General features: G+C 43.7%; 1 protein-coding gene and 1 pseudogene across 3 annotated transcripts in view; one reads left to right on the forward strand and one right to left on the reverse strand.

Moving 5' to 3' along the window:
- Window positions 1-8,072, forward strand: part of Tbck (TBC1 domain containing kinase) — a 245,798-nt gene extending 237,726 nt beyond the window's left edge. For both annotated transcript variants that reach the window (XM_008841262.3, XM_008841261.3), the window contains exon 26: window positions 6,783-8,072. In XM_008841262.3, the coding sequence (XP_008839484.1) occupies window positions 6,783-6,893 (111 nt within the window). In that variant the 3' untranslated portion in view covers window positions 6,894-8,072. The remainder of the gene's footprint in view (window positions 1-6,782) is intronic.
- Window positions 292-2,647, reverse strand: LOC103740600 (annotated as a pseudogene). Its single transcript, XR_001872631.2, has one exon. The product of XR_001872631.2 is annotated as an aconitate hydratase, mitochondrial pseudogene (transcript).
- Window positions 8,073-11,757: the final 3,685 nt, after the last annotated feature.

Below are 11,757 nucleotides of genomic sequence, written 5' to 3' on the forward strand. Positions count from 1 at the left end.
GATTAGGCAGAATAGAAACTTCTTTAGAAGGGGAGTGCTGTCATCAAAAATAAATACAGTTGCATGGGCTGCTCAAGAATGAACCAAACTAAAAGGGAAGGCGGGGGGCTGGGCATTATCTGAAGCCCCTCCACAGTGGCTCACTCAGTGGTCTGAGGATGGGAGAGCAGGAAGCAAGTCTGGTCACACCGTCTTGGAGCTGGGAAGACCTGATCCAGCCTGACAACGTACATGGAACTGCACTTGTGACACTCAGCAGGGTCCAGAGTGGGACCGGAGCCTGGCCCTTCCTTACTGCTGCAGTTCCTTCATCCTGTTCAGGGCACTGCCTGTGTGGAACCCCTCAATCTGAGTCTCATTGAAGGCATGGTTCAGGAGGATGGTCCTGTTGGGGTGCCTGATGACACATTTCTGGGGCTTACCAAGGGCAGAGTCCTTCAGGCCTTGAATGGTGAGCTTGTCCACTGGGTGGATCTTGTTGTAGTCCGAAGGGTCAGCGAAGGTGAGGGGCAGCAGGCCCTGCTTCTTGAGGTTGGTTTCATGGATCCTGGCAAAGCTCTTGGTGATGATGGCCCGGCCCCCAAGGTGGCGAGGCTCTAGTGCTGCATGTTCCCAACTTTTGAGCCCTCACCATAGTTCTCGTCTCCAATCACCACCCACCTGATGCCATGTTTCTTATAGTAGTGGGCAGTGTCAGGGACAGAGCCAAACTCCTGGGTGACAGCATTGCGCACAGAATTGGCCTTGTCATTTTCAGTGTTGGTGGCACCAATGAGCAGGTTGTTGATGTTGACCAGGTGTCCACAGAACTTGAGCTAGGGGCTAGCTGCAGAGATGTGGTCAGTGGTGCACTTCCCTTTGACCTTAATTAAGATTTGCAAGTCCTCCAGGTCTTTGCCATCCCACTTATCAAAAGGCTCCAGGAGCTGCAGGTGCTGGCTGGTAGGGCTCATGTCCACCCGCTGCCCACTGCTGTCCTTGGGGGGATGCTGATAGGTGTCCTGCCCTGGGTCAGAATCCCATCAGGAAGCTCATCTGAATCTGGAGCTTCCAGTTTGAACTTCTTGTCATCCTTGCCTGTCAGGAAGTCAGCTTCTGGGCTGAGTTCCTGAAATGGCCAGGGCTGTGACAATCTCTGGGGATGTGACAAAGGCATAAGTCTCAGGATTTCCATCATGTGAAGTTTGCAGCCTGTGAAGTTCCTGTTGTAGCAGGTGACGATTATGTTCTTCTCCCCCTTCTTGATGTCTTTCCTGTCCCACTGGCCAATACAAGGGCCACAGGCATTGACCAAGACATTGCCACCCACATCCCTCAGGAACTGTACATAGCCATCCTGCTCAATGGCGGTGCCGATCTGCTCAAAGCCTGGTGTGATGATGAACTGGGACTTGCACTTGAGTCGGTGGGCCAGTGCCTGCTTGGCCACAGCTACCAATCACCCCATGTCCTCATAGCTTGAATTGGTGCAGCTGCCAATCAAACCCACGGGGATTCCAGAGGCCAGCCTTCCTTCTTTGCCACAGTGCCCACTTCTGCCACAGGGTGAGCCAAGTAAAGGGTAAAGGGCTCATTGATGTGAGGCTTCAGAAGCTCATTGAGGTTAATTTCAATCACTTGGTCATATTGGCAGCCAGGGTCAGGCACCAAGTGATCCTTGAATTCTTCAGCTAGACTGGCAGTGTCTGCACGGCCTGTCTTGCTCAGTTACTTCTTCATCCTGTGGTTGAAGGGGAACACTGATGTGGTAGCCCCAATTTCTGCACTCATGTTGCAGATCGTTGCCACGTCAGTACAGGAGATGGAGTCTACACCAGGCCTGTGGTACTCCATAATAGCACCTGTGCCACTTTTCACTGTGAGAATGCCTGCCACTTTCAGGATCACATCTTTGGGTGAGGTCCAACCAGAGAGGGAGCCCGTCAGCTTCACACCAGTCACCTTAGGACACTTCAGCTCCCAGGGTATCCCAGCCATGATGTCCACTGCATCAGCAACCCCAACTCCAATGCAGATACCTCCCAGGCCACCACCATTGGGGGTGTGGGAGTCAGCTCCAATCAGAAGAACTCCAGGGTATGCATAGTTCTCCAGGATGATCTGGTAAATGATTCCAGATCCAGGCCTCCAGAAGCTCACTCCATACTTGGCACCTGCAGTTGCCAGGAAATTATACACTTCTGGATTTATATCCTTGGCCTGGCACTGGTCTTTCTCACCCCCAGCCTGGGCCTCAATCAGATGATCACAGTGGACAGTTGATGGCACAGCCACCTTGAGCAGCTCACTGCTAATGAACTGCAGCATGGCCATCTGTGCTGTGGCATCCTGCATGGCTACACAGTCAGGCTGTAGATGCAAGTATGTCTTGCCCCATTTAAACTCCTGGTTGGCTGAGTCATCCAGGTATCCATACACAGTCTTCTCTGAGAGAGTTAGAGGCCAGTTCAATCGTTTTCAAACAACGTTGATGTTTTTCTCCAGCAGGTCATAGTGGATGTACTCACTGTACAACGTGTACAAAGTGGCTCATGGCCACCTTGGCACATTGGCACAGAACAGAGGCCACATGGTACTGCCGCACAACCAGGGCTTTCTGCATCCAGGACACCAGAATGCTGTAGGGCGCCATTTTGTGCACTGACAAAGATGAGGTCGAGGTCACGTTTGAACCTTATTTTCTTTATAAATTACCTAGTCTGTGATATTCTGTTATAATAACAGAAAATATGCTAAGATACCAATGTATAGCATATGTGGGATTACCTGCTCTGTCCCATACTTGTCACAAATGCCCACAACATGGTGTAAAGTGACTGTGGACCATAGGTCCATAATCATGAACCTTCTTGGCTTTACAGTGTTGTTGCTTTCACTTCTGAGTGAAATTAGAAAGGAAAAAGAAAGTAGCTATTTCTTAGTTGTCACTACATATTTCTATGAAGGCTCATTTGACATTTTATGAAGTATTAAGAAAATAAACAATAAGCAGAATGTGAAATGTATGAATATAGGAAAAAATAACAAGAGACAAAACATTTATCTCAGTTATGGGAAGGGCACAGTATGAATTTAAACAAAACATGGCATTCAGCTGTTTGTGGTGTCACATGCCTTTAATTCCAGCACTCAGGAGTTCAAGGCCAGCCTGGTCTACATAATGAGCTCCAGGCTAGCCAGGGCTACATAATGAACCACTATATATATCAAAACAACAACAAAAAATACGGCATTCAAAATTATGCTTGGCCATGTAGTAAAGGGAGGAGATTGGTCTGGCAGTAGATAAATCATTCCTATCTTGTTCCTGCTGATCATGGTCAGGACTCTTACATTTCTCATTGACTTCAGGAAGATGTGGCAAATAGTTGAGAAAAACAATGTAAGCGGGTTCATTTATCTGAGCTCCTTTTTCAGAGGTCTGGTCCATCATACTGAGGAGTGTTGGCAGAGCATAGCCGCTCACACCATAGAACCTAGGAGGCAGAGAAAAGCAGTGCTTTCTCTTCTTTTACTCCACCTGGGCCCCTAGCCAGTGGGATACTGTGGCACATTCAGGGTATGTCTACTCCCCTTAGTTAATGATCTCTGGAAGTGCCCTGACAAACATGCCTAGAAGTGTGGTGAACTAATCTAGATGCGTCTCAATCCCATCAAGCTCAGTCAGGATTCACCACCACAGCATACCATTATATTAGGCAACACTACATTCTACATAGGGAAATCTGTTTCTCATCTCAAAAAACTTATCTGACTTTGGGTCTAGCCAAATTCTTAGAAATTCGTAAACAATTTACATAAATTAATATAGCCAAGGCTGCACATGGCAATACTGAAGGTGCGCCTTCTTTTAAGCATTCCAGAGTGCCAAGAGCATTCATCAAGCTATCCCAGCATCAGCCTCGACTCAGAAAGGCGAGAAAAGCATTATGCAGCTACTCAGGTTCTCTTACTCAGTGCCATGCCCAATCAAAAGTAGCATTTCCAGTCCAAAGCATAGCATTATTTGGGAGGTAAGGAATGAACAGATCAAGTGAGTAAGACAAGATTTCTCTGGGTTTGAGCAGTATGCTAGGCCATCTAGGTCAGTTGTCCAGTATCTAGTATGAACTTCAAAATCACAAAACTGAAGCTAAAATCAGGAAACTCAACTGCCCTGCTGTTCTTGCTTCCTCACTTGCTTACCTTTAGTTTCTGCTGCAACCATGAGCTCTCCAAAAACCTGTGTCCTAGAGGCCCAGTGAAAAATGATATGAGCCTGTTCTGTGCATCTCTTCTTGAACCTTACCTATCCTCAGCTTATCGTGTCTTGGCCTTATTAACCTAAACTACTCTGTGGCTGCTCAAAAATTCATTTCTTCCATTCATTCTCCTACTACACAACTTGATTTTCCCCTGGTCAAACATACCCATCTCGTAGTCCAAGCTAAGATGGCAAGATAAAGAGGGAGAAGCCTGCCATGTGCAGACACTGGTAGTTTGAAGTATGCCTATCCACGTCCTAGACATGAATACCAGCACCAAATGATACTGCAAAGTTACAATAAAAGTGTAAGACCTTCATTCTCTCCATATGGGCATACTGCCTGTTAGGAAAGCAGTCTTGAGTCCCTAGTCCTTATCATAGCAGTTTCCAGATCTGTAGGGATATTGTCCTGTAGATCTTGGTTGTACAGCCCCATTTTCCCCACATAGAGCTCTACCTGTGCGAATTGCAGTTTGGGGTCCAAGATTAACTGACCTGCAGTGAATCAAATTATCCAGTTAAATCATTCTCAATACTGTCTATACTTTGGAATCAGCTTGGGCGGTGGTCTCTAAGCAAACAACTGATGTCAGAGCTCTAGCCCAAGAAATGTACAAATCCGGAATAGGCCAAGCACCCAGGTAGTTCTGCTAACTTCTTCCCTGGCCCACTGTTGGATACCCTGCACATCCACCAAGGATACTGCTTAGTAAGTCCAGGTTTGTAACTTCCATGTGGAGTTACTTTATTAGTGCCCAGTCCCTCCTGCACTTGCTGAAGCTGCCGAAGGTCTGCCCCATGAAAATGGAAAGATAGAGCCAACCCTGTGTCCTTCATACTTGGTTCTCCCTGTCCCACTATAGATCTTTTCCATGTGTGATATAACTTTCTCTCACACTGAAAAGCCAGCATATTCAAAACTGTTTCTTTTCTTTCTAACATATCTACGCTATCACCAAAATACTGATTTGTGTTGCAACTTGCACCATCAAACTTGGGTTCTTATTCACTTTAGGAGTCAATAATGAAAGAGGACTGTTGGGGAAAAGGGTGAAAAGCTTCCCCACACCTGTTATGTTCAGAAATTCTAAGTAGCCTGAACTGCTTTTGTAATCCCATACTGCTTTGTGGTGTTCGATTACCATCTTGTCCACTCATAAATGCCCAAAACCTGGAACAGTGTCTAGTGCTGAGTAGGTGCTCAGTGAAATGTTTGATTGGTAAATGAGCAAAGAAGTGAGCAGCTGGAAAGGAAGGGCTGGAGTGGAACCGATGTGGTTCTGGTTCTGCTGTGGGACTAGTAGTCATGGATGGTTGCAGCCACAAAGAATCAGAGCACAGCTCTCAATCTTTCATGGAAACCCAACTTTTTTTTTCTGAAACACAGCCTTGCTTCCTCTCAGACATTTGGACATTTCTCTTCCCTTGTTCACGTTCTTTTTTAGGACCACCCATGTAGCAGCACCCCGACTGCTCCAAATTGCTTTGCTCTGCCTATTTTACCATTCCAATCATCCAGCTTTACACCAACCTGGTTGTTATGTCCATCCTTACAATAATAGTAGGAACTCTTTCTGGCTTTACAGCATAGTTTTAGTGAGATTAGTTAAATGTTCAGTGAGTCCCTCCCTACTCATTTTATGACTTCCAAGGTGTTTTGAAAGTACTGAAAGCTGACTCCTTAGCCACAAGGCCCTTTCAGTAATGCTCTATTTATCTAAGACTTCCAGCCTACACTGTAATTGTACTGCTGTATGTGGGAAAATGCAGCTGTTTTAGTAATCATAGGTATAGGATGGTGCTGCCTGCACATGGCTCAGGTGGATGAAGATGGGCTCCCTGTGGCTTACATGACACCTTTCAGCATGCAAGAGCACAATTTCTCCCACATTAATTATGACTAAAGATCCCATCTGGTAGCTTTGAACAAGCATAGGATTTGAGATACAAATGGCCACTTGGTTCTGTTAAGAGACTGCAGGATGGTGGAAAAGAGACAGGAGGCAGCAGCATCTGGGTCCATCACTGAATTGCTATGACGATTGTTATAGTCATAGTCCAGCAACATTCTGCCTACATACCAATACCTTTATCCTTTTGGTTTAAGGCAGTATTTTTTAAAATTGTCTATGCCTTACATTGTCCTACCTTAGACTCATTTAGGGAGTTTTGTCTTAAAATATACATTCCTGAGCCCTAGGTCAATAAAACACAGTTTCTGGGACTGAGGCCTTGGACTACAGGTGAAAAAAGTTTATTAATTCTCTGCAGCCTCTTCTGAATTAAAACCGTTTAAAATGCGTACTTATTAAAGTACTCAAAAGAACAAAAAGACACGTTTTTCCCATAGCATAAAGAAGTTTTTAGCAACAAGTAGATGATTTAATTTATATTAAAAACCAAATGAATGACTTACACAAATGACAACAATAGCAGCCATTGCTATAAAAATAACTGTCTTCCATAGTCTGAGAAAATCAGGATATTGGGGAAATCTTTTGTATATCTGCTATAAATTTGTCCCGTTTTTTTCCAGTTTGCAGCTCATCTTGTGAAGATGAAATATCCAAGGGTCTGTATTCTAGATGGTGGCATTAATAAGATCAAACCAACAGGCCTCCTCACTGTCCCATCTCCTCAGATATGAAGGACCAACAGTGTGGCTGAGAAAAGAACCCTGTGGCATCACCCTGAAGCACAGCTCTTTGGAGCCATATCGCATGAGACGAGTGATATCAAGATCATTGAATTGCCATGGTTTTTTCATGAGAGACTTTCGTAAATCTTTTGCCTCAAATGTTCAGCTATCCAGGCAAGAAGCTTGACTGTACATGTACTGCTGAAAGAAGGTTCTTAACAGTGAGATCTGATCGTGTATTTTTACCACACTGCCACATGAAGCCAGAGGAATTCAGCTGACAAGAGAGATTTAGCATTATCACAAAATCTCAGTTCCACCGAGAAAGCTGCCCTCCATTGCACTGAACAGACTGTCCCAACAAAGGTGTTTAGAAATACAGACCAAATATGACCTGAAACCATCACCTCTTCATGATAACAGAAACTGGAAAGCTATTCACAATGTACTCCTTATAAATAAATGGGACATTTGGGAACTCGCTTAACCCAAACAAGTCATTTGTATATACTCATACAGGTATGTGTTTAGAGGGAGTAGTAGTTCACTGCAAAAAGTGCTAATAGCACTCTCAGAAACCAGTCAGATTTGCTAGATTATCTATCCACTTCTGTAGCAGGAACTCAAAGAATGGCTCAAATCACTTTTCTAGTCTATCTTCACACAAAAGTCTGCATGGTTGATGGGGGACTGCAGTTTTTTCTTTGTAATTATATGAAGCCCGAATCTTCCTGCTTTACCAATCAGAAGTTTGGGTGGAAAGATTCCTCAGCTCCCATCATTGTATCTGCTGGAAGGAAGGGAAGGAAAGGGAAAGGGAGACAGAGGAAGGAAGTAGGAAGGGAAGAAGGAAGGAGGAGGAGCAGGGAGGAAGAAAGAGGCTGTTCTCCTTCCTTTCAAAGGCACAGACTGGATTTTGTGCACATTTTTGTCTTCGTAGCCCTGGCCTAGTAGATGACAAAGCAAGCTGAGGGTGCCATTGTCCACTGAGTGCTCTCTCCCAGCTCAGAAACTCTCACTACTGTGTGGAAAGAAGAAAATCATATTGGTAGCCAGCTAGTAGCCTCTGCCTCTGCCTCTGCCTCTGCCATGTTATATAAAAAATTAAATCCTGAGCTTTACTGACTCTAAGACATGATAATTTATGCACCACAAATATGTAACCTAATAAACTAAGATATGCCATCATTTATGTGAATATTTCAGATTTCTGAAATGGGGATGCATCTTTTGACTACCTTAAATTTTAAGAAGTGTTTATTTCAATTTTGTTTAAAAAGTGTTCATTTTTCTATAACATATTCCTCTTCAATGTGAGGACTATTTACTCTGAACATCTGAATGACAGCCCCAACTTTCTGAGCCATGATTTCATCACTACTATTACTGCTGCTCTCTTTATCTTATTTGTATCTGTTTTTAGTTGGGGGGGGGCCTGTGTTATGGGAAACGAGCGAGGGTGATGGCAGGTGCTTCCTCTATTGCTCTCCACCTTACTTTATTGAGACAGGGTGTGTGACAGAACCTGGAGCTCACATGGGCTAGACTGACTGACAGGCCCCTGGGATCCTCCTGTCTTCAACTCTCAGCACTCAATTACAGGAACATGCCACAATTCCCAGCTTTTTAGGTGGGTTCTTGAACCCCAGAGATGCTAGCAAGGCAAATGCCTTACCCACTGAGCCATCTCCCTAGACTGCATCTGTTTTCAATTCAAATCTACTTTACATACCATAAAATTCACCCTTTCAAAGTATTTGATTCAGTGGTTTTCCAGTATATTTATGAAGTTTTACAGTTACCACTGGTATTTAATTCCAGAACATTTTCATCACTCAAAAAAACAAAGTACTATATCTATTTGCAGTCATTTTCCATTCACCTATGCTGGGTCTTGGATTTAATGTTTGTATATGGAGTGAGGCAGGGGTTCAACTTGCATGCATTCTTCTTTTTTTTTTTTTTGTCTTTTTGAGGCAAGGTTTCCCTATAGCCTCAGCTTGCCTCACTATGTAGACCAGGCTGGCCTTGAACTCACAGAAGTCTGCCTCCCTCTGCTGGGATTAAAGGTGCGTGCCACCACACCTAGCCTTCAACTGCATTCTTGCATGGAGATATCTAGGTCAATTAAACTAGACTTGATCATTGATCAAATATATTTTTAATATTAACTATGCAAAATACTACGATAACTACATCATTTTGTCAGCCTTACATAGTTCATAAAGAGAAAATATAAGAATTAGAAAAAATACCAAGATTCTCTAACACGTTTTAGGTCAGCATCTTCCCTGACAATTACTACTGTTTTTCTTCAGCCACTGATGATTTAGCTGTCTTCATAATAAGAAGGCAGTGCTGATAATCAACTCAGAATAGCTGTTCTGAGCCATAACTTTGTCTTACCGATCAGGCAGAGAAAGAGAGCACTGGAGTAGCCTGGACTGGACTTGGACTGAAGGTGGGAGAGGATGAAGACCAGAGTGTTGTGAAGAGAACCATGTAAGAAGAGCACAGCCACCAACCACCACCAGGCTCCTTCATGTGATCTTTTCTTCTAATGTTTTCTTATGTATATGAGTGTTTTGCTTGCATGTATGTAAGTGTACCCATACATGCAATGCCCATGAGGCCAGAAGAGGGTATTGAATCCCCTGTAACTGGAGTTAACAGATGGTTGCTAGCCACCATATGGGTCTTAAGAACTGAACATGGTTCCCTGAAAGAACAGCCTGTGCTTTTAACCACTTAGCTATCTCTCCAGCCTACTTGTATGTAGGTTTTTCTTAAAATATGACACATTTAGGCTCATTCTAAACAGTGGAAAATGTTTTAACATATAAGTAACAACATTCTCAACAGTAACACTCAGATCGTACATAATGGGTAATATTGTCAAGTTGACACTCACCTAGGAGACAGACCTCTAGCATGTCTGTGAGGGAGTTTCTAGGTTGGGTTAAGTGAAGTGGTAAGACCCATCCTAACTGTGAGTGACACTGTTCAGTAGACTTGGATTGAATGAAATGGAAAAAGAAAGCTGAGCACCAGCGTTCTCTCTGTTTCCTGACTGCAGATGTTATGTAACCAGCTGCCTTGAGCTCCTGCCACAGTGACTTCCTTCCATGATGATGAGCCATGGTGTAAACCGAAATAAACCTTCCTTAATGTTGCTTCTGTCAGGGTATTTTATCCCAGTAACTGGAAAAGTGGTACTTAATCATTATTCTTATTCCATGGCAGATGAAATCAACAAAGCTGACCTTAACAACTGTTCGTTAAAGTAAACCTATGCAACCCTTGATTTATAGAGGTTCATTAATGGTATATTACTGACCCCTACACTTTAGGAATGACTTTTATAAAATGAACACAATTTGGACTTCTAAGTAACCCCAGCAAAACCATGTCTCTTGTGAATCGTGACCTGGGCCCCGATCTTGTTTCCTGAGAAGCTCAATTTGGCACTCCACCCAAAAAGATAATAAATGAATGTGGGTGTGCTTGAGACTTAACATATCAGCACTGAAAGCTACTGCACCCACCTTCATTGCACACAGTGAAGACCTGGGATAAATAATAAATTCTAAAACTAGGGATGAAAGGACAGGATGGTCTGTTAAGATAAGGGTGGAGCCAAACTTGTACTTCCCCAGTTGAAGCTAGAGAAACCATTTTTTAAATTTTATTTATTATTTTTATTTTATGTGTATGCATGTATTGCCTGCATGTAGGTAAGTCCACCTGTGTTGTGCAATGCCTGCGGAGGTCAGAAGAGGCTGTTGGATCCCCTGGGACTGGAGTTACAGACAGTTGTTAGCTGTCATGTGGGTGCTGGGATTCGAACCCGGGTCTTCTCCAAGAACAACCAGTGTTCTTAACTGCTGAGCCATCTCTCCAGCCCTGGAGAAACATTTTTGAATAAAATCAATAACTGGGTGGGGCCTGACTTGAGGACAGAGTTCCAGGAAGCAGGTGGTTTCAAGAGATATGGGGGAACGAATGTCCTCTGAGTTTGGATCCACTCTTAAAAATTAAACTTAAATAGCCAGGTGTGGTGATACACATCTTTAATCCCAGCATCAGGAGGCAGAGGCAGGCAGATCTCTGAGTTCACGAGCAGCCTGGTCTACACAGAAAGTTTCAGGCCAGCTGGAGCTACAGGGAGACCCTCTCTCAAAAAAAGACAAAAATAAATTTAAGAGTTAGGCTTTTTGTTCACGTAATTGTGATATTGGCATAGTAATGCCAGACTACATTGTCACAGTACATTTCTGGTCTCTGTAGTATCTTCCTTCTCTCTAGAATGTCCTTACTACCACCAGCATCCCTCTCAGACAAATACACACACACATACACACATGCACACGCACACACACATTCTTCATGAATCAACAACAATTGCATTCCTTCAGTCTTCTCTGACTTCATGCTTCATCCATAGACTCTCAAATCTTGCAGGATTCACAGTTGGGTAAGGTTGATGATTAATTCTCAAGTAGCATACATTACACCTTCCAGCACTATGAAAGCTAACCAGTAGAGTTGAGGCTTTGAAGTCAGCACCAGCTTGATTTCTCCTTATGTGTTCTACAGCTCATGTACATAGTATCTTCAGAAATAGGGTCTTATTGTGGCATCAGTGAACTAGCATAATTACCTGAATAAATAGCCTAACTCTTTAGTTTTTAAGAGTGGGCCCCAACTCAGAGGATGCTCATTCTGCTAGGTATCTCTTGGAACTGTCTGTCTCCTGGAACTGTGCTGATGGAACTGTCTGCTGAAATCCCTGGAACTGTGTCCTGAGTCTGGCCCCACCCATAATTTTATTCAAAATGGTTTCTCCAGCTTCAATTGAAACACAAGCTTGGTT

This window comes from Nannospalax galili, unplaced genomic scaffold (genome assembly GCF_000622305.1).
Source record: "Nannospalax galili isolate Female #2095 unplaced genomic scaffold, S.galili_v1.0 scaffold41, whole genome shotgun sequence".
NCBI classification, from domain to species: domain Eukaryota; kingdom Metazoa; phylum Chordata; class Mammalia; order Rodentia; family Spalacidae; genus Nannospalax; species Nannospalax galili.